The following is a 26,107-nucleotide window of genomic DNA, read 5'->3' as shown; positions in this document are numbered from 1 at the left end:
TCTCTCACACACAGAAACTCTCTCTCTCACACAGACACACACTCTCTCACTCTCTCTCACACACACAGAGACACTCTCTCTCACACACACACACAGACACACTCTCTCTCTCTCTCTCTCTCTCTCTCACACACACACACAGACACACATTCTCTCACTCTGTCTCTCACACACAGTCTCTCTCTCTCTCTCACACACACACACACACACACACACTCTCTCACACATACACACACACTCTCTCACACATACACACACACACTCTCTCACACAGACACACTCTCTCACTCTCTCTCACACACAGAAACTCTCTCTCTCACACAGACACACACTCTCTCACTCTCTCTCACACACAGAAACTCTCTCTCTCACACAGACACACGCTCTCTCACTCTCTCTCTCTCTCACACGGTAAAAAGAGTCATAATATAGTATGTGGAAAGTATATATTTATATATTTTTTGCATAAAATCATCACTTGTGCAACTTAAAATCACACACTACACTGAGATGGGATACAGCATGTCGAAAAAATGACATACTAACCTATGTTGTTTTTTTCATCTTTAACTGTCGGTACCTGAAATAACGAGGTACGAACAAGGCGTTTACAGCGTTTTCAACTATGTAATGCCTGGAGGATTAAGGGTGGAGACAGCAGAAAGACATTTCTCAGGAGGTCAAATTAAAATTTCAATATCAAGCTTTTAACTCTGCAATACAAGCCACAACACTATACCAGCAGTGGAAAGGCCATGTAAGTGTCTCAAATCTAGATTCCACCCTTAATCCTTTATGTACAGAGTGATGGCATCAGAAATCCAAGGACTCTTTTTTATATCAACAATGATGTCATCACTGTCGAATATAAATATAGAAAAAGATGAATAGTTTTGAGAGTCTCTTCTCTCGGTCAGTGCCGGAATCGATCTGCAAAACTCCCGAGTGTAGCCTCATTTCTTCTTCTTGTCCTGCGTGCTGGTGAACCACTGGTCCAGCAGCTTCTTGCTGTAGTAGATCTGCCAGGCGTGCACCTGCACGGCGATGATGATCGCCAGGTACATGACGGTCACGGCGGAGAAGCCAAAGATGAAGCGGTACGATTTGCCGTGCCGGTAGAGCTGCTGTGCCACGGGGAACATTTCCATGCTGCCGTAGATCAGAGGGGCCACGCAGAACAGCCCGCCGCTGATCATGGAGACCACCAAGTAGCTTATGTTGTTGCGGGGCAGCGCCGAGAAGCTGAAGACTGTGGGAATTATGCTCAGCAGGTAGGGGTACTCCCATTGGTATGGAGAGGCAACCACCTTGTGGGACACCAGGCTCAGCTGGCTCACTGTCACCTGACAAAAAAACCACAACGCATCAGCTCGGGTGTTCCAACTGGCAAAGGAAACATTTTCTCAAAAGGATTGGTTTCTTTTATTACCTGAGCTGCCATCAGGACCCAAATCAGGACGTGGGCGATGTTGAGTTTACGGATTTCAGACTTCAGGGCAACGCTGTGAGGGGTACAGTCGCAAAGACAAACTGAATTTGTCAAAGATTTTGGCTTAGAACTTTAAGTTATAAAACTCACAGCATTATGAACTGAATCTCTTAAAAGTCACTTGTAAATCCAAACACAGGTACAGTTGCATTTCACTAGTTGGGTGTTGGGATCCATCTAATAGTTGTTACCAATTGATTTTTGGTATGAGATAATACTGAGATGCTTGTTAAAGAACATACCTCATCTGGTAGTGCGAAGCGACCCGCTCTCGGTGCTGAAAGTCACTGCCATCCGTGCCTGATGCTCTTGGACCTTCTCGAGAGGCCATAGTGGAAATCTTGACGCAAAAAGTAACACGTTTAACATCATTGTATCACAACACATTTAAAACAGCGGACCATATTTAGTTTATAGTTATGTTCATTTTTTTATTAATAAATATCATAACTTTACTGTGGACGGCATAGCAGGTATTTGAGGAGTCAGAAACTGAGGCAACCCAAAAGTACAGACCAGTTGCTTGTGACCATGTGATTGGCTGATTAGATTTTTGAGTTAACCAGTAGATGAACAGGTGTCCCTAATACAGTCGGCAGCATAAACGCCACGTGCCTTATTGTATTTACGGTGCTATTATTGTTAACGTAGGCAGGTTCATTCAAATCAGTTGCGGCAGGTATAAATTGATGCAGTGCATAGCTATGCTGACGAACTGTTAGCAAGTCATACAGTGTTAGCTTGGTAGCTTGAGATAAACGGCAAGCCCAAGACGCCAAACTTACTGGAGATTAATAATAGCTCTTACTTTTTATTCGCTGTTGTTCATAAAAACCAACAGAAAACCATGGAGACTACGAGCTGACTGGATCCATGTAGGCAGGAAGAGGAATTGACAGTCACCATGACGTCAACCTCTGATTGGCCAGACTCTTTCTCGCTTTATCTCGCAGGTTCTCGTTCCTTCTCATACGTGGAGGTTCCAGCAGAGGGCGCCAAACTTCCTCTCAACACAGTTAATGTCGTGGTACAACACTATTACACCTCATTTAAGAGGAACATATTATTATTCAGTTCTCTTTGTTACAAAAGTCATTCTATCCCAGATGTCTGACCCACACATTATTACAGTGATAACCCTTTGATATTCTGGTGATCTTTTTTTGCCATTTTATCACAGCTTCACTGAACCAAGTTATTTTTTGATAGAATAACGCACATAGCTCAAATGTGTTTTTCATCAGAACAATATCAATCAAAGCAACACACGTTTGACTCCTGTCCCTGGGCCTCGCAGCTGTTTGGACTGCACGTGTAGTTTATCATTTTGAAGAAAGATAGGAATAAACTTTCAAAGAATAAATAAATAAGAGTAAATATGGGAGCAAAAGACAAAAAGAAGACGAGGCGTGTTACTTTAAACACGTAAAAGGAAATATATTTTTTTGAAAAATGAAATAACAAAAAAGAACAAGAACATTTCATACAGAAGAGCTGCGTTAGTCATTTTGCAGAGGTAATTTACACAGGACTTGAAATGGAAAAAAAAAAAACACACTTTACTTGAAGTGGAACAACGGCCGCCACATTGCACGGTGTAAATGTGGACCTATTTATTTTTTAGAAATCACATCGACCCTTCAGCCGGCTGCAGGCGGGGCCACTTCCGGCAAAGCGTGGAGAAGTTATGTCACATACCGAGCTTCTTTTGAAGGGTTAATATACACTGGCTCTTGGTAATTCACTCGTATGACGTACGCACCATTGAAACATTTACACACAAAAATGTAGAGTTATTTTTTGTCTCTCAAAACAAGAATACTCCTTTATATTTTTTTTATAGACGACAGTTAACAGTTCCAAAATGGCGGCTCTAGGGTTGGGATTTATCCCGCCCACACGAGGCCCTCCCTAACTCCCTGCCCTTCCACAGAAGACATTCCTATGAACACTTTATTTAAACAAGCATGGCTCACTATTAAAGAAAGAGGAAGGTGGTGGTCTGCCTGGCGGGGGTGTGCATAGGTGTTACAGACTCCTTCCCCGAGGCTCTGATAAGGCAGATGATTCTTCCTCCTCTGCTTTTTAATGTTATTGTTTTATTTTCCAGTTCAAAAGCCACGTTTAGCGGTGGATGCAAGTGCTTTTCTTCATAGCCGATCGTGCCCCGAGGGCCATCACCCAGGTCCATTCGCTGTACGGAGGGGGGAGTAAATATAAAGCAGTACACGTCTTCTTCTTCATTGTCCATTTTTTGTGCAAACAGATGTAAACAAAGGCCGTCAGAGGGAAAGGAGGGAATGGGAAGATACTACAGCAATACGGGGGGCAGTGAGAGAGAGAAATAAATAGAGGGCTGTGGGGGGGGAGGGAGGAGGGAGGGAGAAACTGCCAAGTTTCCTGTGCTTTCTGCTTCTCTCACGCTTGCCTTGGGAGTCGAGGGAGATACTTGTCGCCACTGTAGCAGCTTCTGATGTGCTTTAAAGCTCGGCCTGTTTGTCACAGTGGCCGAGGAGATTTTGGGGGGGGAGGTTGTGGGAGAGGAGGACACAGAGAGTACCACGAGAAGAGCCTTTAAAAGGTCAAAACACACACCCACATAAGACTGCTTTATGGTCATGCTCGCTATTGCCTTTCCAATATCGCCACCCGTCCGTCCATTACAAAAACAAAAAGTACAAAATATCTACCAATGCTGCCCTCCCCTCCTCTCCTCACCCCCCAGCCTTCCACTAGGACATATTCACTTAGTTTTTTATCATTTATATATATATATGTATATATGTACACAACAATATGCCTTTAAGGCTGTCGATGGAGGATGGCGTCTCTGCAGCGAGAGTCTTTAGTGTCTTCTCTTTGTCCACCACAGTTTGTCTACAGAGATGAGTGGTGATTGGGAGGGGGGGGGGGGGGATTTGACCCCAGTGTAGCATCACGAAGGATGGACGGTGGACGTGAGGGGGGGTGGGGTGGAGCTAGTTGCTGTAAAGCGTGTGTCAGTAGACCCAGGAGACGGGCACCCACTGGGTGGTGGTGGACACCAGGTCCACGGCCTCCTCCAGCAGGCGGATGGTGTCGTCGATCTCGTTGTTGATGATGGTCTGGTCGAAGTAGTGAGCGTAGGTGGTCTGCAGCAGCTCGGACTCCTTCTGCAGCCGCTGCAGGGAGTCGTCCTGGCGGCGGGAGAGAGGGGAGTGGTTTGTTAGCAGCAGCGATGGTGGTGGCAGCTTAACGTATTTTTCTAAAAATGCTCTTTGTAAACGTGCTAATGTAACACAGTGTTGACCCTGATGGGGACGCAATCCTGTGTATCTTTGTACACTATACATTTAGTTTGATGTTATGAATTGTTGATACATTAAAGCTTGTTTTCCTGCTTGCCTCTAAGGTATGTTTAAGTGCTTAGGGTGAAAAAGAAAGTCTCATTTGTAGTGGAATTTCATTCCTAACTTTAATGATAACAACCTGTGCCTTGTTTCAAATGTTTGCGCTTAACCAGAGACAATCTCTACTAATATTCTTCATATCCATATGTGCTAAAAATGGCATTTGCAGGGTTACTTTAAAACTGTGTCTTGTACCCTTTAGCCTAAATGTATTTAATATAACCTGATTACTTTTACCTCAATTTATATTAGTTTAAGCAAACCATGTGTCCACCTTTTGCATAGAAAATAATTATATTTAAAATAAATAAAGTAAAAAAGTAGCTTGATTCAAATTCCAACATAAAATCAGAGTACACCTATTTATAAATCTATTGTAATCCCCATTTTTATGTAACAGTAATGTGATTTTGATGCTGTAAATGGAAGGAAATACAGACCGTAGCTACAAACAACCTAAGATCTAAATGTGACAGCACTTTGAATGCATGTAGCTCCCTTTAATGCTCAAAACAAGGTAAACTGTTCTGCAGACTGGCAATTCAGAGGGACAAGGGAAATGCGGAAGGGCCAGACCACAGACACAGAGAGAGAGAGAGAGAGGGAGGACAACATGCAGAGGATTACTGTTGACTCAGCTAGACAACTACTACACAAACAGAGGCCACACATGCTCTCCTTTTCTACTGTTTCCAAATCAACATCTCAGCAGTCAGTACTCACAGGCAGTTTCTTGCACCACTTTGGAATCTTGAGTGCAAAGGAGAAACAGGCATGCCAAAGAAAACACAAACATGCAGTGAAAGAAACGCAAAGCGGTTTGAACACGGCGAGACAGGACATCTATGTTAACTTCCAACCAGTGCAAGTGAGTTAGTATGAGCAAATAAATTAGAGCACGCGGGACAAAGCGAGACAGGTGTGGTGCGAGCGTACCTCAGTCATGCCCGGGGTGACGGTGGGAGCTGCGACGAAGACCACGTAGGGCGCAAAATCAGCCGTCCTGAGGATCTTTAGTGCCTGAGGAGAGAGGGGGAAAAGAGATGGTTATTTCATTTCATTTTCAGGTGGATTTGAGTTATGTGTGAGTCATGTTGCTTTATTTCTCTCTTTGCAGACGTTCCCAAAAACCTATATACCACGCTCCAGGAAAGGAACTACAGGGCCCCTGCGTTACCTGCGGCTCCACGTCCAGGATGGAGACCATGCCCTGCTGGTGGATCTGCCGGATGGTCTCCAGCCGGGTGCCGTACATGGCGTCCTCGTGGCTGCCGTACTCCAGGTAGTCGTTGTTGCTGATGTCCTGCATCATCTGGTCGTGAGACACAAAGTAGTAGTTCTTGCCGTTCTCCTCGTCCTTCTTGGGAGGCCGAGTCGTGTCTGAGAAAATTAAGAGTATGTTAAGGATAGGAAGATTAGCCTGAGTCTGTGTGTGTATTGTCTGTGCTTGGCTTACGAGGGATGGGGTAGGCGAAGCGGTCGGGGTGTTTGGTGATGAGCGTGTTCTTGATGTGCCTCCTGCCGACTCCATGTGCACCTGAAAGAGAATTGAAGTGTTATTGAATGATCACTGATGACTGTGTTCCCCCCAAAAAAAGGTACCATGGTCAAGGTACTTCCTTGCTCTTGTTACCTCCCAGGTTTTTACTATAAGGCCTATTATTTGTGTGCCTTTGCTCTGTTAACTGTTTGATTTGAAGGTTGTTTACTTACCAAGCAACACCAGTGTTTTCCTTTTGAAAGATGGCACTCGGACCACTTCCTCGTATGTCACCAGATCTAGTTGGTCAAACACTGCACGACACGAGATAAGTGTTAGCCTCAAATGGCACGTAGAATTACCAAGAGACTGCTGCTGCTTCGTGAAGACGTGAACTACCGCATAAACTCAGTTACTTCTATCTGTTTATTTCAATACCGTATCAAAGCACAGCAAGTGTCAATACAAACTTCTAAACAAACTATAGGAAATAATGGCATTAACATTCATATCTTTGGTACCTGTGGATTAAACAAGCATGAAACCAGATGCGTTGTAATACCCACTTAAACCAAGCACACCTAATGAAGGTCAAATACTTCACAAAAAGCCAATTAAACGTCATTCTTTACACTAACTTTGATCGAAAATAAAACCAATCCGACACTTAATTCCGACTGGACTAGCGTCTTATCTGCTTGAACTACATTGCTAACCGCACATTAGGAAGACGTTTTAAAAAAGCTGAAAGAGGAGGTAGAAAAACACAGAAGCTGTTTGGAGTTACTTACATGCAGCCATGTCATTGGGTAAGAGACAGCATGAAATATGGACAAAGGGTGGGAGCGGAAGGAAGGAAGGGTTAATAAAAAAGACACAGCAAAAGAAAAAGTCATTACACTAAACAGGAAAACAAATAAACACATGTTACTGTTAGTCACTGAAAACGAGGCAGTAGGAGAGGTCTGTCAGAGGGAAATGCAACAGGCGTGCGGCACTTACAAACTCCACACAGGTGCAACAGTTATTTCATTTACCCTTACGTGGCCTTGCAAACAAAGCCCTAAAATCCCAGCTACCCGTACATATACAGTTGGTTAGCTTAGCGTTCCTGTGCTGTGAGTACCGGGCGATGCTTACCTGCGTTGTGCTTGGCCAGGTACTTGTCTTTGTACTGTTTCTTCTTCTTACCAAACCAGGTGCAGCTGGCCTGCTGCTCCTGTTTGGTCTTCTCCATCGCTATACACGCCACACGCCTGCAACAAACACACGGATACTGTTAGGGCCTCGTCTGGGATGTGTGGCTACCCGAAGACCCGAATAGCAAAGAGTTTCCCTCACCACTCCTGCAGCTCAGGCGAGGGGATGAGTCCCGCCGTGCCGTTCTTGGTGTTCTCCAACTTTCCCTGCCACCAGTTGTGGTCGTCCTTGGAGATGATCTGAATGATGTCCCCGACGCGGAAGGGGATGCCCGCCTCCTTGCACGGGATGAGGTCGTCTTTGGCCGGGTCGTACTCGAACTGAGCGCGGACGTATATCTGTAAAAAAAGGGGCGGAGTTAGCGGGTGGCGCGGCAGCAAAGAGGACAATGGATATACATGGAGGGGGGGAAACAAAATGATTGGCCAAGCTGCCCACATATAAAGGAGTTAGAAATGCTGCACCCGAGCCCGTCGTGACAGAAATAGAGGGGAGGTCCACAGCGTGGGACCTGAAGCGCTACAGAGCACAGACAACTGGAGAAATGAAAGCGGACCGCAGCGATCCAGCGGCTTACTTATCCTTTCTTGTCGCAGCTTACACCCGCACATCCACTTTTTTTGGGTTGCTTTTTATGACCACTGACGCACCAAATAGCCAGCATGGGATCTACACACCACTACGATGGGGAACCGCACTTTGCCATGGGGATGGGAGGGAGCTACTTCTACAATGGGTCCACTTAGAGACGTCTTACCTTGATGGACAATTTGTCCTTGATAGCAGGTCTTGAGATCTATGGGGTTGAGAGCATCACACACACTTACACGTATATCATGCAGAAGAAAAACATCCAGGGGGAGGGGCGTAAACAAAGTAAGATGTGGAATCTGATAAATGAAAGTGTTTCTACCACGTTTAAAAAGGTGGAACAGCGTGATAGACGCACCGCAAAACAGACTCAAATGAGGAATGCACTTCAGAGGACATGAACCGAGGGTTCCTCACATTTCCTGCTCAAATTTCACCTTTTCTCTACTTCTCGTAGGAATCCTTTCCAATGTTCAAGAGTCAAGTTACCACCTGAGATTGGAGAACAAAACTAAATGGATGTGATGGGGATGGATGAACACATGAGTGCATACTGTACGTGCAGATTTGTTGCGATGACTGTTAGTTTGTCAAATCGGTAGCCAAGTGTAAAGGAAGAGGAGCAAACGGGTGAATAGGTGGAGTGTAAAGACTTTGGAAATCTCACCTGGCGGCCTTTGGGCTGGATCGTCGCTGGCAGGTCCTAGTTGGGATAAGACGTGTTTCAATTTAATAGCACACTTAATAGAAGCATTAAATACTGCTCTCTCTCTCCCCTGCATTTGGTTTCTTTGCACTGAGAAACCTACCAGGATGGAGCTGGTGACACTAGCGTGTCCATTAGCAGGCGACTGTCGGGACACATCTGGTGACTCTTTCTGCAACAACAACAAAAACAATTTTTTTGCACCCCAAATAAAATATGTAGAGGTGTATTCAGGTGTGTGTTTTTTTAGTCCCTACCTCGCAAGACATGGACTGGGACCGGTAGCTGGGCACAATCTTGAAGGTGATGCTGCCCCTCATCTCCCTCTGTGCAGAAAGAGTGAAGAAAGGTTTCATATCAGCTTTCATTACAAACAATACACAACAATAAGGGCAGAAAAACAATACCGAGTTTGCACTGGTAGCAAAGTAGCACATCAAAATGCTGCAACACATGCCAACTGAAATACACGCCAAAGTAAAAGCTAAAAGGGGAAAATGATGAGGAGAAATGAAAATCTGTGTGACTTACCAGCATCTTCTGGAGCTGCTCTACCGTCTGATTGGCGACGCTGATGCCATTTATCTCTCGGATCTCGTCTCCTACGTGCAAAGTCCCTAAAGCAGAAGCGTAATACGGTTAATGACGGCTACGTACGAGGCGCAAATAAAGGACAAACCTCAGGGAGCCCAACCACTAAGTATTTCAATAAACCACACGTTAGACCGAAAACACTCTCTGCGTAATCTTATTTTCAGAGTTCTTGGATGTGGATGCGTACCTTGTCGATGAATCATTCCGCCGTGCATGATTCTCGCCACGATGCAGTGGTTCAGCTCGTTCATTTTCAGAGTGATGCCCTAAAGGAGACGGACAGGCAGCGGGTCAGAGGGAGAGTAACCACACCTTCTGCTACATGCATACATCTTTTGATCATCCAACAGGAATCCTCAGTACATGTTTAGCTGGGTGTTGCAAAGACAGACTGAGCACGTATCCCCTCCTGTGTGTGTTACGCACCATGGGCTCGTCCGTGTTCTTCTGGAACTGGACCAGGCGGACCCGGGTCACGTTCTCCAGGTCCATGTCTCCGTTGGTGCTGTCCGGGGAGTCTCCGTTCAGGTAAGGGGATGTTGGTGGGGGGGTCACCCTCAGCGCATCGTCGCTGTACACCTCGTGGGCCACCACATCATGGGTCTGCAGCAGAGCCTGGGTTGTGATCACACACACACACACACACAACCCGTCAGTAAGTCTGTTAGTTCGTTCTATAGGAGTGAAGTCCATTGCTACTGCCAGGAATAACGCCGAATGCACACACAGGAGGACATGTCAACAACTGTTATGAGGAGGATAGACTTTGGACTACAATCTCAAGCTGGTCTTGAACAAGTAGAGCAAAAAACACTCCAACAACGTGTGCACACACACACACACACACACAAAGGAGGGCCGGACCGGATAATAGGGTTTATGTCTATACGTTTGAAAGGAGGTCAAAAGGTTAGCAAGACACACACGAGTATACAAGATCATCCAATAGACACAAAGCCAATTAAATCCCAGCGAAAACAACAATTCATCCTTCTTCGATGTCTTTGTTTTGTGTGAAGGTCTTTGTTTTGTGTGAAGGTGCCTCCTTCTCACTTCCTTCTGCAAAAAAACAACAGAAACAGACCTAAAATCCTAAGGAGCTAAAACTACGATTTCAAAAGCTGCCAAACCGAAGAAAATTGGCTTTAAGAAACTTTGAGAATACGTTTTATGAAATAAGCATGATAGTTTACAGTTTCACTCCCGCAAACTCCCTCCCCCTGCCTGAAACGCCTCCATTGGACTCCTGTTTACTTCCTGAACATAGTGACGTCACTATGAAACACACCCCACATGTCGCAGTAGAGGCACATAATACAAATATGAACCTGAAAATGAGCAGAATAGGGCCCCTTTAACAATTACCATTTACTGTAGGCAACAGCAAAGCCAGACTGCTCTAGTCTGCACCTCAAATGCACACGCACACACACACCCCATCATGGACATGTGGAGAGCTCCAGCGCTGAAACCGTGTGGCTTACACTAATCCTCTCCGGCCACTAATCGTGTCACTGACACACGGTGTTTTCACAAACACATCAACACGCTGCGTCTGCCAAACCCTCACGTCTGCTCACCGCAGCGACACCATGTTCACTGGGCCAGCTGACTGAGGCAGCTTGACGGTAACGGAGAACAAAGCATTTCCTCGGGTCATAATTGATGTCGTACACTCCACAGAAAAACAGTTAAAAGCAAATGATCTGTAAGTGAGGTGCGCGCTAAACCCTTCACACCCGTTCTACTAAAGCACTGCTAAATGTCTGTGACAGCCGGTCGGGTCAGAGAGCGACGTGGGCTAATTGGATTTAACAGAACCCCAGGAGCTGTGACTGAAACAGCCTTTATGTGTGCTCCATACAGAAGTATAGATAGCATCGTTCAACACTTAGCAGCAGTCAAATGTTGCGAGAATGAAAGAAACCAATACACTACCTGCATTAAAATCTCAAGATTAGACACTTACTCACATACCCAAAAAAACGTCCAACTGCATCAGCTTTCTACTTCATCTGACAAAACTCCTCCTGCCTCTTCCTCCCCTCCCCATGTGTCCGTCCCTCTCCCAGCTCAGGTGCTAAGCAGCTTTGTGGATTTTGCGAGAACCCTGCTCTCTGATGCCGTATGTTGTAACCACACCGCTACGGTGTGCCTCACAGGCCACAAAAAAAAAAAACATCTGTCAAAACACAAAGTATGTTTCTCCTCACCATGAAGTGTGGCTGTGTGAGGATCCTCCTGAGCTCCTTTGCCTCCATGTTCTCGGGGTAACAGGAGAGCGTTTCCAGTACCTGAGGAGGACAAATAGAGGAGGAACAGGTGTCAACAGAAACCGAGAAAGTGTTTCCAATATTTGATGGCCCTTTTATTTAAAACGAGCAGCCGGTTCCTCACCTCTTTGGCGCGCTGCACTCCATCGCTCGGAGGGTTTCTGATCTGTGGGGACGACCTGGTGTTGATTTTGTCATAGAGCTGAAACGATAAGCAAGCACAGTTTCACATGATTAAACAAGAACATCTCTAACAATATTAAGTGTACAGGCTGGTACACTTAACATTCTGCACACTACAGACTTGTGATGCCTTCTATTGGTCGCTTTTGGTATTTCTACTCACATCTAACAGGGTGTGGAGGTGCTGATCCTGGAAGACGCTGTGCAAGAAGTCCATGTCTTTCTCGCTGCAGTCCGTCAAGGCATGAATCTCCTCTAGACTGTCCAAAACCTGCGAAACTGCCCCTGAAAACACACGTATAGATGTTACACCCTGGATAAACACAAGGTCACAGTCACACCGAGCAGTCGCTGCACACACTCACAAAACGACACGAAATGCAAAAATACTGAACATCAACGACCAACAAAAAACCACAATAACCACATAAAGAAAAAGACAAGCAAGACGTGACAACAGCAAACACACACACACACTACACTCAGAACGATTTAACCCCAAGTACCTGCTGCATCGCCCACACATGCAGCAAAACCAGAGAAACAGCGGTATAGCATCAATAAAAACGTCAGCGGAAAGTCACTTCAGAAAAGTCACAGTGTGGAGGATGGGTGACGAGCAGAACGCCCAGGAGAAATGCTGAATACTTGAAAAAATAATGAGAATGGGAGCAAAATGCACCATTTCTTAAAAAGCAAGCGGACATATTTTTCACACAGGGGAAAGCCTATTTTTCAGGCCTTAATTACTCAGGGAAAATCTTGTTGCAGGTCTGTTTACATGCATCATCCAATTAGAGAGTCCCATTTTAAACACAAACGTGTACAGATCAATGATAATTGGTCTCCTGCTCTGCGGCTGATTAGCCTAGACATATCGATGATGAGTTGTCAAATGTGCTGCACTTTAAAATAAATGTTTTGAGCTTGAGCGTGGAATAGCACAATGCCTGTAAACAGAATAGCATAACGGGTCCAAACTAAGCATTAAACCCAGTTCCAGAAAAGGACAGAAGAGAGGGAGACACAGAGGAAGCCATGTTGCAGGATTAAAACCCTTTCATTTAACACTCAGAGGGATAGATGCAGCTAGAAAGCGGGTGAAGATGTCATGATGATATGACAAATCATGAGTCTACTGGCGGGCGGGAAAAGGGATACGTACTTTCAGCAGCTAGCAGTCCTACAGACGGCACGGCAGAAGAAAAACAACACCAAAGAAAGATTAGAGGAGGTGCAGTGCAACTAAAGATGTAGCAACTAAAGCAAAGAGAGAGAACAGGCAGAGACGCTAGAGAGTGCGAGGAGGCATAGGGGGAATCGAAGGAAGCAGAGGGGGGAAATCAGAGAGGAACGTTTGCAAAAAGCAGCGAAAAGTAGGAAAGATCAGCCACTACAGCGGGGAGTCCCGAAAAAGAGGGGGATCTGCAGCACTAAAGGGGGGCCGGGAAATATTGTCGTGCAGCTCAACTAATTAAACATGTTTTTACAACTAAAGCTACTTTGTTTTGACCGTCGTCCAATGACCACGGAACAAGGGTCTGGACTGACACTGTCATAAAAGCTGTATGAAAAGGTACCGGAACAATTTTGCAAAGAAACGTTTTCAAAATACATCATTATAAAGAAAACTTGCAACGGTTACCTATGGTGTAAAAAACATATTAAATGCGGTCAAACTTGTATGAAAGAAAGGGCATAAAATGCTCTAAACATTGTAAAAATGCTGTAGAATAAATCTGTTACTATATTGTAAAGAAGAGCTATAAAATATTCTAAAAATTATATTGTCAAAATATCATTTAGTCATTGCTAAAGATAACTATGAGAATAAAACTGGACAATATTGTTAAGATATGCACAAAATACCTTTACAAATACATATTTTGAACCGTATTTAATACCGTTGTTGATACATTCAAATGAAAACTAGACGGTTGGTTTATCGGCCATGTCTCAAAGAAAAAACGTATAAAATCTTCATCTGGTCACCAGGACAGCAGATTGCAAGCCTCAGCAGAAAGGACACACTGTGAGGTTAGAACCTCTATCTGCAGCATTTACACACAACTATATTTCCACTGTATAACACTGGTGGTTTCTACATGCAGATAATGACTGACGGGCAGCGCCTGCACTCGTTCTTATCATAGGAAGTGAAAGTGTGTGGCTGAGACAGGGAAGTGAGGCTATTGGGTCACATCTGTCTCCGTCCCCAACACAGGAAGAGCCACATGGACAGCTGGAGAACATCAAAATGGAAATCACCACAATAGAAATGGGGTTGCGGTTGGAAAGTGTGCAAATGCATGGCTCCTCTTTGACCTCGCATGACATGCCAGTCCCCACATTTCAGGGGGGACTATCTCTTATTTGCACATAAACGAATCACCTAATTATTGTCTTTTAGGAAGTCAAATCTGAAAATGAGGTGTGTTGATGTTAGTAACTAAAACAGGTGGGATTTACCTGAGGAGGTGGGGTCATCTGTGAAGTCATGGAGGTCCTCTGGAGGGTCTCCATAGTACGAGTTAAACTTGTGGCTGGAAACGGCTGCCAGCACTGCACCCTGGGACACAGAGGGGAACACACAGCTTTTATATAAGGCCCCATGGTGTGGTGCTTTTTAATCAAGTGTCTGTATATGAGGGCTAGTAAGAGTCAGAAATGAATCTGGGTCATGAAAGGATGGTGCACACTGTGGAGGAGTTTGCACTTCCTCTCATATCAGTTGGATCTGATTGAATCTGTATTCTGTTTGTAATGTGGAGGCGCGGCTGACCTTCAGCTTCCTCCTGGCGTTGAACTTCCTCAGCTGCTCCACGGTCTCAGGCAGGTGGATCTTGTAGGCATACCTGTCCCTCTCCTGCACACACCAAGCACAGACACTCGCATAAGTACAAGACGACAGCAAAAACACACAGTGGGGAAGGGTGGGGGCCCTTTAGAGCAGCTTCTGATGTGAAAGTAGTGCTGCGGTTCAAAGCAGAAGGAAGTGTTTTCGAGTCAGCATCTGAGAAAGAAGTGGTTTAAAGGTAACAAGTGGTGAAGAACATCCACTCTGCAAAGAAATCGTACTTCTCTTTCTCCTCGTTCAGCGTGTGTGGCTGACCATGCTTATAATTGGTCGATAAGCACAGGAGGATTCATTAGTATAATATCCGTTTATGTATTTATTTCAGGACATTTCTTGTGATTGAAGCACTATTTTCAAAGAGCGTTTCAGTTAGTTTTCTAAGGATTTCAATGTTTTTTTGTATCATCTTCTGTTTATTGGCGTCTATTGGTACTCTGCATTCTTATTAATCACAAAGCTATGTTTTTGTTAATAAAACACTTTGAAGTGGGAGTAGTATCGTATTTATTTGAGTTTTTTCTTTGTGATTCACTTCCTTTTACCTTTGGTGTATGAACAGTGCTATAGGAATGAAGCGTGGTTATCTTGACTTGACTTTCAAACATTGCACATTATGAAAAAATGGAATAGCCTAAAGTCTTGTAATAATAACAACAATTCTCCTAACAACAATTCTAATAATAACAAAAAGTCAGAAACCACAAACTCAAAGTGTTATTTTAATATGGGGATGGACTAAAGCATTACTAACAGCTTTGTGTGTGTGTGTGTGAGTGTGTTCTCGCCTTCAGCCAGGGGTGGTTGAGGGCCTCGTAGACGGTGATCCTCTCGGCGGGGTCCAGCATCAGCATGCGCCTCACCAGGTCCTTGGCGCTCTCCGAGATGTGCGCCCACTGGCGGGGGTTCATCTGCACGAGTAGAGACACCCAAACACGCGCATACATAGGAGGACACTTTTAGACACGTGTATTGGGGTACAGATCGCGATGGAGAATGTTGGAAAAGGTCCGTAAAGCCGCATGGATCCGCGCCGTGCGGCGGACACAGCGGCGTCGGCTCGTCGATGAGCTCATACCTTGTATTTCCCCTTGATGATGGCTTCGAACAATCGCTCCTTGGTGCCGTAGAAAGGCAGGCAGCCGGAGAGGAGGATGAAGAGGATGACTCCACATCCCCACACGTCCACCGGCTTGCCGTACGGCTCTCTCTTCACCACCTCCGGAGCCATGAAGTGAGGAGTACCGACTCGACCTGAAGAACGCGGACATAGGGCGGCGTTAACCAATCAGAGGAGACTGGGCTCTGGTTTCAGACAGAGGGTGAACAGTGGAGGCATTATGTGGGTGTTCTCTCAGTCCTACTGTACCTCCAGCTACTAAACCAGACTCTCCCAGCTGTATTGCCACTCCGAATCCTCCCAGCTTGACTGGAGCAGAGTTCTCCTTCGAGGCCAGCAGCACACAGTGAGGCTGCAGGGGAATAACACAGAGGCAAAGTTAGTAGAAATGTCAAACAAGTGGATCTGACAGGTCAAATTAATCTAGAAAGAGGCCCTGCACAATATCTACCAACAAGCGTGATTATGGCTTTTTTTTGCTTACATAATACCTGCAGTTTTTTAGTCGCTGTGCAGAGCATCACTGTACTCTTGTGCAAAAGTGCAGGATCGCTTGTGTTCAATTGCTGGTTAGTGAGAGAGTTTCACAATGACAAAACAACATGCGCAGCTGTGACCACACTAATGAAGATGCTGAGGGAGAGAAACATGAAGTTGTTCTGGCTCCAGGATTGTTATCTAACATCCACCTCTGAAGTTCTTCATTTGTGTTGGTATGAGGATGATATTGAAACAACGGCCCAAACACGCTTCCATCAGGAGAAACGCGCTGCAGCTTCTGAAGCACAGAATCACAATAGAAACCGGGACAGGAGCGCCAGGGGAAGTTCAGGGATTATAAAGTTACTGTTGTTGGAAACTCACCTAAAAAAATATGGTAAATGTCATGCGTGTGTGCATTTGATAATTAAAGAACAGCACTTGTTACTGAAATAGAGTTACTGCAGCACAAACATGGTAAAAGTGTGGTGGGCTCACTTCCTGCCGTAATGCTTTTTCGCACTTCTGGTAATAAGGGAGAATTGAACGGTTGTGGGAGGGGGATGTTAACTGAGGCGGTGCCGGATCAGAGTGACGCAGCCAGTGAGAGGAAGAGAGAGAAAAAGAAGCAGAGAGGAGAGTAGCGGCTGACTCTACAGAGCTATCTGAGGGGGGGAAGAGGACAGTGCAGAGGTGCAGGATTTGTGACTCATTCAGATACTGAAGAAAAAAGACTTGGGTTTAAACAAATGAATGGAGGTTAAAAGGGGAGTGGATTTGCCGCTGCAGCTCTCGACACTTTCTCACACTTTCGGAATGCAGCTGTGCTGAAGTCTCTCCAGGAGGAATATTGACGGTGAGTGTTCCGCTCTAATCCAAACACCTGTGGCTTTAAGTAAACGTGTGTATTAGCGTGCACTCCTCTGCTTTACTTTAATACCATGGAGAGGAATTTACACGTTAAGTGGGCGTGCAAATTGCAATTAGAAGTGATTCCAGATCTGTCGCTGACCTGCGAGACATTATGTTGTGTTCAAAGAAACATTTCCAGAGTCTCTTCTGTATAGGTGCTTGACCTTTATAGGCGACATGACATTAATTACTATAATTTTCAGTATGTGTGTCCTTTAAACACTACAACCCACGTATTACTCACCTGGGTGCATTACGCATGAAATACGTAAATGCTCCGTCACAAAGGGCACTGAACTGTTTTGCTTTTCAATTAAAAAAAAATGTGTTTTGGTTTTTTCTCAAAGGACCAACGACCTTGGAGTCGCCACTCTTCCGACACAATGACCACCGCTGCCCCCTCAATGCTCTTCACTCCTTCAGCCTCTTCCTCGTCTAACTCCCTTTCTAGCTCTACTTCAACCCTCTCTGTTCCCGTGTTTACCGACTCCTTGCTTCCCAATTCCTCCTCCTTTTCCCCAAACCAGACTGAGTGTTTGTTTGATGACTCCGCCCTCCGCCTGCCTCTCGCCGTTTTCTACTCTCTGTTCTTCGTTTTTGGGCTTGTGGGTAATCTCTTCGCCCTGTGGGTCTTCCTTTTCCTGCATTCAAGCCGCAACTCTGTGCGGGTGTTCCTCATAAACTGTGCCGTGGCTGATCTGGTGCTCCTGGCCTGCATGCCCTTCAGGGTGTTCTACCATCTGAATGGAAACAAGTGGGTGTTGGGGTCCGTCGCCTGCAAGATGGTGGGAAACCTGTTCTACATGAACATGTACATCAGCATCACCTTACTGGGGCTCATCAGCTTGGACAGATACCTGAGGTTGAAGGGGAAGGGCAAAGCGCGGAGGTGCTTCAGGATGACCCTGTGGGGGCACAGCCTGCCCTGGAGCTGGTTGGCGTGTGGCGCTCTGTGGGGGTTTTCCTTGGTGGGGCTGGTGCCCATGATCGCTATGTCAGAGGATAAAGAGTACAAGGGGAAGTGCTTCCAGTACAAGCACCGGAGTAACAAAGGCAAAGGGAAGGCCTACTTCAACGGCGTGCTGGTGCTGCTGTTCTGGCTCGTCTTCGTCATGCTGGTGGTCTCCTATGGCAAGATCGCTTCCCAGCTGATGAGGGTGTCCCGGGACAAGCCAGAACTTCCCAACGCGAACAGATTCCAGCGGACCGCCAAAAAGTCCTTCTTCGTGCTCTTCCTGTTCACCATCTGCTTCGGGCCCTACCACGCCTTTCGCCCCGTCTACATCCTCTCGCAGCTGAGCGATGCGGAGCCATGTGAATACCTAATGCAGGTGGACCACAGCAATGAGATCATGCTGTTGTTCTCCTCTCTCAACAGCTGTTTGGATCCTGTCATGTACTTCCTGTTGTCCGGCACGGTGCGCAAAACCGCCCTGCGCACACTTGGACACCGACTCGGCAACCGGCTCGCCTTCCTCAACGACGCCACGTCAAACAGCTCGACCATGGAGTTCAGGCGAGGTTCTGTGCCTATGGCTTTTCCCAACCAGTATCTTAACGCCCCCTCAGGGACCCCCAGGACCAGCTTCTGCATCATCAACTCCACCCTGCGCCGCACAGGACTAAACACGGTACCGCCTACTGGCTAACGAAATACTGGAGGAATAAATGTCTGACTTTTCCTGAATAGTCCGGACTGTTTGCACAATTCTCTGTAAATCTAATCAGTGCACATATAGCTTAATATTTTGTCAAATAAATAAACATATTTTTTCCTAATGAGCTTTTATCTGTGGCTTCTAACTTCCTGTTCTGCGTGGGAATTTAGGTTCTAGTTTAATTCAGTGAACCGTGACAAGCGCATGTCTAAGAATGCAGTAAACCTGAGAGATGTGTGTACATTTGAACATGTTGTTGTTCCTCTGTGATATGATCTTGCATATTTCAGAGAAAGGAGAAGTATAGACCGAATAGAGTTTCCTTTCACCACACGCCTCAAAAGCTGTCGCCCCACATGGATCTATATTAGGTGGTACAAAAACAACAAGCGTTTGACCTACAGCACACGGCGATTGGTTTTACACTGAAAATAAGGCCGTTTTCATCCCTTTGGGGACCGAGTTGTCAAACGGTAGCGACAGTGTGAGGATCAGAGGCCATCTGCTGTGCTAGTGTCTGCTGTCTAGATGGCTAATCCTGTTGAAATCACTGGTGGAAGCTAATCTGACTATAAGAACTCTTAACGCACTGGTTTGCTTAATGCACTGGCTTCCAGGTGGTTAGAGTAGTTTGTACTCAGAGCCACATGAAAACTAGAAAAAAATGAGGATGTGTGATAACTTCTCGTAAGCAGTGTATCACCTTTTCTCACCCACAGAGAGTTATTACTCCATCTTCTTCACACGTCATATGAGAGGCTGTGACATTTTAATAACCCTTTTCATGAAAAAGATTGGCGTTTTTTGAGGGGATCTCACCTTTACATCGCGGTGAATCACATTGTTGTCGTGGCAGTACCGAAGCGCCTCCAGAATCTGCCTCATGTAGTGGCTGGATGCAGGAGGAGCAGAAACAAGACACCCGGGAGATCATTATGGGGAATCCACGATACATTTTCAGGGTTTATTCATATTTAAAAAGCTCTGCGCGTCCTACCTGGCCACTGCTTCGCTGTACACAAATCCAGCATCAGCTCTCTTCACAATTTCGAAACACAGGTCTGCTCCGTCCATACTAAGGGAAAGAAATACATGAATTTACTGATTATAAACCGGAGTTTTCCCACAGTAAATCTACATCCATCAGGGAGCCATTTTATGAGCTGCTGTCGGGAAGCTTTCGGGAGGATATGTGAGTCACAACATAAAAATCCACACAGAGGAATCAAATTACGAAAATGAGAAAATGAGAAAAAGCAGATCCTTGACTCTGCATGACTCCTGTAGGTTGAATGTTTAACAGAGTAAAAACATACAATTAAAGAACCAACTTTCCTTAGATTTTACTCCGGGTTATCAGCATCAAAATGTACCTATAAAATACTTCATTCGTAATGGCCCGTTTCAGAATCACATAGCTGAAATGACTGGATTATGAATATAGATGCATTAATTGGTTCAAATGTGGAGCTTTTCTGTATTACTTTATATACCGCTGCTGGACATCTTAACCAATCACTATCAGATAATTAATTATGTATTAATTAAGTAATTGTGAGGAGATCAATTAAATGGTTTTGTGTAGTCATTTATAAAGGATGAAAAAACAATTGTATTACGGAAATAAAATGAAAGATATTAAGGATGATAAGAAACAGCTGTGGAGTTTAGTAAATGGCATGATGGGCCGTAAGCCGAAATCCGCCTCAACATATCTTGAGGTGGAAGGGAAATTCTTGACTAAACCAGTGCAAATTGCTAATTATTTGAATGATTATTTTCTTGATAAAGCGAATGATCTCAGGAGAAATATGAAGCAACCTAGAAATACCTAGAGAAAGTGACAATTGCAGATGTTGAATGTCTACTAGGTGAATGTAATGATAAACCGCCAGGTGTGGATCATTTAGATGGTACATTTCTTAGATATGTTGCTCATCTGCTATATCATCAATTTGAGTATTGAACAATGTGTTTGCCCACAGGCATGGAAAATAGCAAAAATTATTCCACTTGCAAAAAATCCAGCTGGACCATTTTCTGGTACAAATAGCCGCCCAATAAGTTTGTTACCAGCATTAGGAAAGATAATGGAGAGAATACTTAAGGTAACAATCTTAACACTGATTACCGGCCGGGCCATTCAACATGTACTGCTTTAACACAAACGACCGATGACTGGAAGGTGGAAGTAGATGATAGGACGTTAGTGGGTACAGTACTACTTGATTTTAGTTCTGCCTTTGATGTCATTGATCATCCGTTGTTGTTGCACAAGCTAAAACAATATGGTTTTAATCTGAATGCGCTGAGGTGAAGTCTTCTCTTTTGGAATATGTGGGCTGGCAGTATTTTGTAAAATGTGTGAAATCACCATGCAAAAGCTGAGGCTCGAATTCGGATAATCACACACCATCTATATATTGAGGAAACACCTTCTTACGTGGGGCTGATTCGCGGCTGTGATACTGGGGGAAATATTGGTTTCCAGGATTGGTTAACAAGCAATAAATGTATGATAACAAACCCCCAAGTGGTTGGCATCGTGCATGAGGGACTGACTTACTATTCAAAGACCATGTAGAGCATGCCGTCGGAGCTGTAGGTCTCCAGCAGCTCCACGATGTGCGGGTGTTTCAGCATGTGGCAGATACTGGCCTCTCGCTTCAGATCTAGAAGAGATATTATGAAAGATAACGTACATTGAAAGTAACTGTAATTCCTTATAATTCACATTAACAAACTGCCTTTATTCCCTTTTCCCAGGCCTCTCTCTATCAGGTGCTGGTTAGCTGAGGAAACGGTACATCTCTCCCGCACTGAGTCAATCTCCCTGATTTATCCGTTTCATTTCGCAGAGCTTTTTAAATGAGCTTCCTCTCTTGGCTCATTCGAGGACTTCATGTTCTCCGTGACATCAGCAGCGCCGCTTTTAAAATGTCTGACTCTCCTTGTAGGTGTATTTGTCATTTCCAAAACCACTTGCTTTACATTATGCTGCTAAATGTCAGCGCTGAGGAATATGAATTTGGGCTGTTTCTACCCAAACATATGAGGTTGGACCGCCACCCTTAAACACAGGCTGCATTACTGAGGGATTAGGCACCTGGCTTCTTCATATATCACAGTGCTTTATTTACTTAAAGGTGAAAATCAAGGGAATAAACAATTGTCATTTAGAAAACATCAGATGACCTTTAGCTGAGAAAGCTCCCTGATGTTCATTTCAGATGCTCACCACCAGAGGGTGTGCAAAGCTTTTTATTTACACACTTCCTTTAGAGACACTGAGCACATAAGGTGAGCGTTCACATGTTGGGCAGACAAGCTGGTGTTTGGCATAAATACACCAGATGTAACGCAGCTCCAACACCAATTTGAATCGCACATTTGGCTCTTGATCATCAGCATCAGGCCCTTGTAACAGCACAATACAATGCTTGCCTACTGGGACATGTCTCCGTGCTTTAATGTTCAAAAAGCTCTTTATTTTTCGCATACTGCCTGTGCCTCTTCTGAAACCAGAGCCCAGTCTGCTCTGATTGGTTAGCTGCCTGGCTGGCTGGAGATAGCTTTGGGATTTTAGCATTTGCAGACCATTTTTCATGCTTAAACAAACTTACATAACACACTACAGGAAAGGGGAAACCCCCAAAAAGCATAACAGGGCCCCTTTAAACAAAAGGAAATATTGAGTAGGGTTAGAAACGCTGACAGACATTATGTGCTGCTGTTTAGCTGCTCACTCCATAAAAGCCTCATTTACACACTCCAGCCTCCATCTGCATGTCTACTGATCTCAGTGTGTGCGTGTGTGTGTTCATTGTGTCGTGACAGACCACTATCATTATGCAACAGAGAGAAATGTCCCCGCTACAGAGCCCCCATTCTACTGTTCCTGTGCGTTCATTATTCCTCTCCTTGTCCTGATCCCCGGCCCGTCTCATCGAGTGTCTATTCTCCAGTGGAACTAACAATGACGCCCAGTGTCCGCATGGCAGCGTGGAACCCTCTCGGAGAGCGCCAGGGAGGCCTGGAACAGCCTGAATGAAAGCAATGCCACTCACTGGGGCCCGATCCAAATCAATTCTTACACGGAAGGTGTAGGCTAGACTACAGCTGCTGGATAATTCATTTTCATACATATATATATTGGGAGGAATCCTATTATAGAGTCTGATATCTGTGGGAGAGAGTTCTCTCTGCATAATAATAATAGATAGCTGGAGAATAATAAGTGAAGGTAGAGGCACAGGCTAGGAGAGTGACCGAATACATCTAATCAGAAAAATAAAGAGCTTTTTGCACATTAAAGCATGTATAATGGCACAGTAGAGGCGCAAAATACAAATATGAAGCTGAAAATGAGCAAAATATGTCCTCTAAGTATTTTCAGCACCCATAAAGCTGGGGTGTTAATTGAAAACGCTCAATTCTTCTTAAATTCTGGTAATCCTGCATTCTGCTTTTCATCAATACTCTGCCCAATCTCCTAATTGCACCATTATTCAAGTGTGTATCCACTTCCCTTTCACACACACGGATATATTCATACAGAACTTCCTATGTTTGTTCCTCAGCTTCTGCTTCCTTTTTAATGCTGACGCAGTTTCTTTTTTAACAAGCTAAAAAAGGTGTGCGCTCCCAGGAAACCACTCTCCGGGTCTGGCTTCGCTCCAGCGCTCCGCCTCTCCACTTTGAGTCCACTTGCTTCTTTTGTGACTTTTTCAAAATGTCAGAAATGTGTGTGTCAAAAAAAAAAAGGGGAGTGAACTTTTAATGATCAACTGGCTGCCACTTACCAAATGGAAGTGCTGATGTGCTGCATTTCCAAATTGAATTGTATTTATCTTACAGCTGCAGCTTTTATAATTAATCAAAGATTCTAAATTATACATTTCTTTAATGGAAAGCCCTAAATAAATGTAAACAATCTCATTTTTTGGATTTATATTTTTAAGCGAATACATTAAGTCTCTGAGGAACGCAAACACACATATGTGCAACATGTTTCCTTCATTTCCTCGTCTTGCTGTGATTGGCTGCCCTGCTTATCTCTGACTGGGCCATCACAGATGGCTCATAGTGAACGCCAACATTAGCACCAACACACACACACACCTATGATCTTTCGCTGCATCGCTCCTTCTCTTTTAGTCGCACACACACGTAGACCTCAGCATGACCAAGCACAAAACCACATGGTGAGGCATGGCATAACTCGCACACGCCACAACCTAACCCCATTACACACACAAGGAGGCAAACAAATGCAGCTCCAGCATCCATTATTACTCATCTGGGTGTCACATTACGCCTCATTTATTTGTGTGTGAGACTGCCGGTAAACAATCTGTGTGTTAGGTGTTATTTGCAGTTTATTCCCAACACTTGTTGTACTCGCACAAGATGCGTGGGGTTTGCACTGCAGCGCATGATACAAGCTAGATTCAAAGATGTAAGATTAAGTCTCTGTGATTAACACCTGTCCTCTCTCATCCCGATCTCCTGCTCAAAGTGCACGACAACAAACGCCCGGGTCTGATTTGCAGCCACGGTTCGAAGCAGGCCGGCGGGTTTCCTCACCTTCTGTGCTGAGGCCAGGGCTGGAGGTGAAGCTGGCCACATCCACGATCTTCACGGCAAACTGCTGGCCCGTGTCCCTGTTGATGCAGCGCCGCACCACGCTGAAGGGACCCCTGCAACACAGACACATGAAGCGTTAATGATTAAAACACACAGACATAAAACCACGCAGCAGATTCAAACACAGAGGCCCGACTCTGTGAGGTTTGTACCCTCCTGTAAATTTGTTTTATAGACATGTCAATTGTCTGTAAAGGCTAGAATCCCAAAGCTCCCTCCAGAGGGGGTTTGTCTCCCATGGTTTCAGACAGAGGGTGAAACGAGGAGCTGCAGCACAGGCAGTATGAAGAGCTTTTTGAACATTAAAGCATGGAGACGTGTCACAAATGAGGCACTAAATACAAACCTAAAAAGGAGCATAATGCGCACAACACACAGCAGACATGGTTCCTTCTCTGAAAATATTCTGGATTTACAGCGGGTGGTAAGCCAGGCATGCCCGTGCCAGTGGGAATTATAGAGCAGTGGTGTGCAGCACAGCTGTAAAAGCTAAAAATAAAAAGCTTTATTATAGGAGACCTGAGCAAAGGAGACCTACCCAACAGAGGTTATTTCTGAACAGAATGTAGAGGCTTATCTTAAAAGGGCTGTGTTTCCTGCTACATCTGCAACGGGGCTGACACATTACACGCTAAAAGGCATGTTTTCCTTTTCTGTGTCCAAAGTAATTCTCCATTAGAAACTAATTGGCTTCGCTCGCAGTGTTACAATGACTTGAGACCCGAAAGAGCCCTTCTGTGAGTATAACAATCCCTCCCATCTCAGTGTTATTTGTCACATGCAGGTCGAATCCGTGCAGAAACTATAATAGCTTTTATTTCATTACACTCACAGGTGCTTATGATAATCTCTTTGTCATTATGCCTGAACATTGGATTAAATCAGTCACAAAGTGGCGGGAGCAGCCACTGAAAGCTGAGACATTTGCACCTTTTTGTTTCCCCTAGCCATCCGAGACACACACTAAACACACACACACACCCCTGCTGTGTTACAGCTGTCTCTACATCTCCTAAAGTCCTCAAGCCTCAGAGGCGGAACCAATGCGTGGACGGACACACACACACGGACACACAGACACACACACAAAATCGCAAAGTGGTGACCATTTCAATTTGCTTTAACTGAATTAGCTAATTAACTGCCAGTGTGAGTGTCAAACAAACAGTAGAAGCTGTTTACTTTAAGTGTGTGGAGTATGGGGGGGGGGGGGGGCTGCAGCTGATACTCTCCCACATCTGCTGTAAAGATTAACCCGTGCAAACAACTGCAGGCAGCATGTGTGCGCAGAGACACTGTAAAACACGACACTCTTCCCCCCCGAGTTCACAGGAATCCCGCCGATGATCTGAAAACACGGCTGACCCTTGCCCCTTGCCCCTTGCCTGACCCCCCCCCCCCCCCCCCCCCCCCGTGGGTTGAGGGGCTGCAGCAGCTGAGATTTTTATTAAGAACACTCTCAGATCGGAGTTTGACTGGTGGCTGCCGGGAGGCCATGTTTGCCACTGATCTAATGTGAGTCAATAAAACTC

General features: G+C 45.1%; 3 protein-coding genes and 1 long non-coding RNA gene across 18 annotated transcripts in view; 2 read left to right on the top strand and 2 right to left on the bottom strand.

Moving 5' to 3' along the window:
* The window catches only part of LOC134860971 (uncharacterized), a 132,140-nt gene extending 125,757 nt beyond the window's left edge, over positions 1-6,383 (top strand). Inside the window, exon 3 of the long non-coding RNA XR_010165340.1 lies at positions 5,996-6,383. This is a non-coding gene — a long non-coding RNA (uncharacterized LOC134860971). The remainder of the gene's footprint in view (positions 1-5,995) is intronic.
* Positions 486-2,407, bottom strand: LOC134860676 (protein jagunal homolog 1-B). Its single transcript, XM_063877444.1, has 4 exons — positions 2,298-2,407; positions 1,732-1,829; positions 1,430-1,502; positions 486-1,343 (listed from the first exon to the last, which is right to left on the bottom strand). The coding sequence occupies exons 2-4, from the start codon at positions 1,818-1,820 to the stop codon at positions 954-956; spliced, it is 552 nt and encodes a 183-aa protein (XP_063733514.1). The 5' UTR covers positions 1,821-1,829; positions 2,298-2,407; the 3' UTR covers positions 486-953.
* Positions 2,902-26,107, bottom strand: part of LOC134860969 (peripheral plasma membrane protein CASK-like) — a 31,243-nt gene continuing 8,037 nt past the window's right edge. Inside the window, exons 2-29 of one of the 15 annotated variants that reach the window (XM_063877893.1) lie at positions 24,516-24,628; positions 21,496-21,601; positions 19,927-20,004; positions 19,749-19,821; positions 16,129-16,231; positions 15,838-16,013; positions 15,548-15,670; positions 14,688-14,771; positions 14,375-14,474; positions 13,071-13,088; positions 12,069-12,190; positions 11,847-11,924; positions 11,663-11,743; positions 9,876-10,064; positions 9,637-9,715; positions 9,387-9,472; positions 9,113-9,181; positions 8,959-9,027; positions 8,817-8,852; positions 8,316-8,354; positions 7,700-7,896; positions 7,499-7,614; positions 6,592-6,672; positions 6,335-6,415; positions 6,056-6,258; positions 5,815-5,898; positions 5,602-5,628; positions 2,902-4,665 (exon numbers count right to left, since the gene is read on the bottom strand). In XM_063877893.1, the coding sequence (XP_063733963.1) occupies positions 4,489-4,665; positions 5,602-5,628; positions 5,815-5,898; positions 6,056-6,258; positions 6,335-6,415; positions 6,592-6,672; positions 7,499-7,614; positions 7,700-7,896; positions 8,316-8,354; positions 8,817-8,852; positions 8,959-9,027; positions 9,113-9,181; positions 9,387-9,472; positions 9,637-9,715; positions 9,876-10,064; positions 11,663-11,743; positions 11,847-11,924; positions 12,069-12,190; positions 13,071-13,088; positions 14,375-14,474; positions 14,688-14,771; positions 15,548-15,670; positions 15,838-16,013; positions 16,129-16,231; positions 19,749-19,821; positions 19,927-20,004; positions 21,496-21,601; positions 24,516-24,628 (2,788 nt within the window). In that variant the 3' untranslated portion in view covers positions 2,902-4,488. Of the gene's footprint in view, positions 4,666-5,601; positions 5,629-5,814; positions 5,899-6,055; positions 6,259-6,334; positions 6,416-6,591; positions 6,673-7,498; positions 7,615-7,699; positions 7,897-8,315; positions 8,355-8,816; positions 8,853-8,958; positions 9,028-9,112; positions 9,182-9,386; positions 9,473-9,636; positions 9,716-9,875; positions 10,065-11,662; positions 11,744-11,846; positions 11,925-12,068; positions 12,191-13,070; positions 13,089-14,374; positions 14,475-14,687; positions 14,772-15,547; positions 15,690-15,837; positions 16,014-16,128; positions 16,232-19,748; positions 19,822-19,926; positions 20,005-21,495; positions 21,602-24,515; positions 24,629-26,107 lie in introns of all 15 variants that reach the window. The other 14 variants (XM_063877890.1, XM_063877891.1, XM_063877898.1 and 11 more) reach the window with 14 other exon arrangements.
* LOC134860667 (probable G-protein coupled receptor 34) lies at positions 16,535-19,050 on the top strand. Its single transcript, XM_063877436.1, has 2 exons — positions 16,535-17,215; positions 17,619-19,050. The coding sequence occupies exon 2, from the start codon at positions 17,655-17,657 to the stop codon at positions 18,918-18,920; it is 1,266 nt and encodes a 421-aa protein (XP_063733506.1). The 5' UTR covers positions 16,535-17,215; positions 17,619-17,654; the 3' UTR covers positions 18,921-19,050.

Source organism: Eleginops maclovinus, chromosome 24, assembly GCF_036324505.1.
Source record: "Eleginops maclovinus isolate JMC-PN-2008 ecotype Puerto Natales chromosome 24, JC_Emac_rtc_rv5, whole genome shotgun sequence".
Lineage (NCBI taxonomy): Eukaryota > Metazoa > Chordata > Actinopteri > Perciformes > Eleginopidae > Eleginops > Eleginops maclovinus.
Note: the sequence above shows the minus strand (reverse complement) of the source record. Positions and strands in the feature narration are given on the sequence as shown.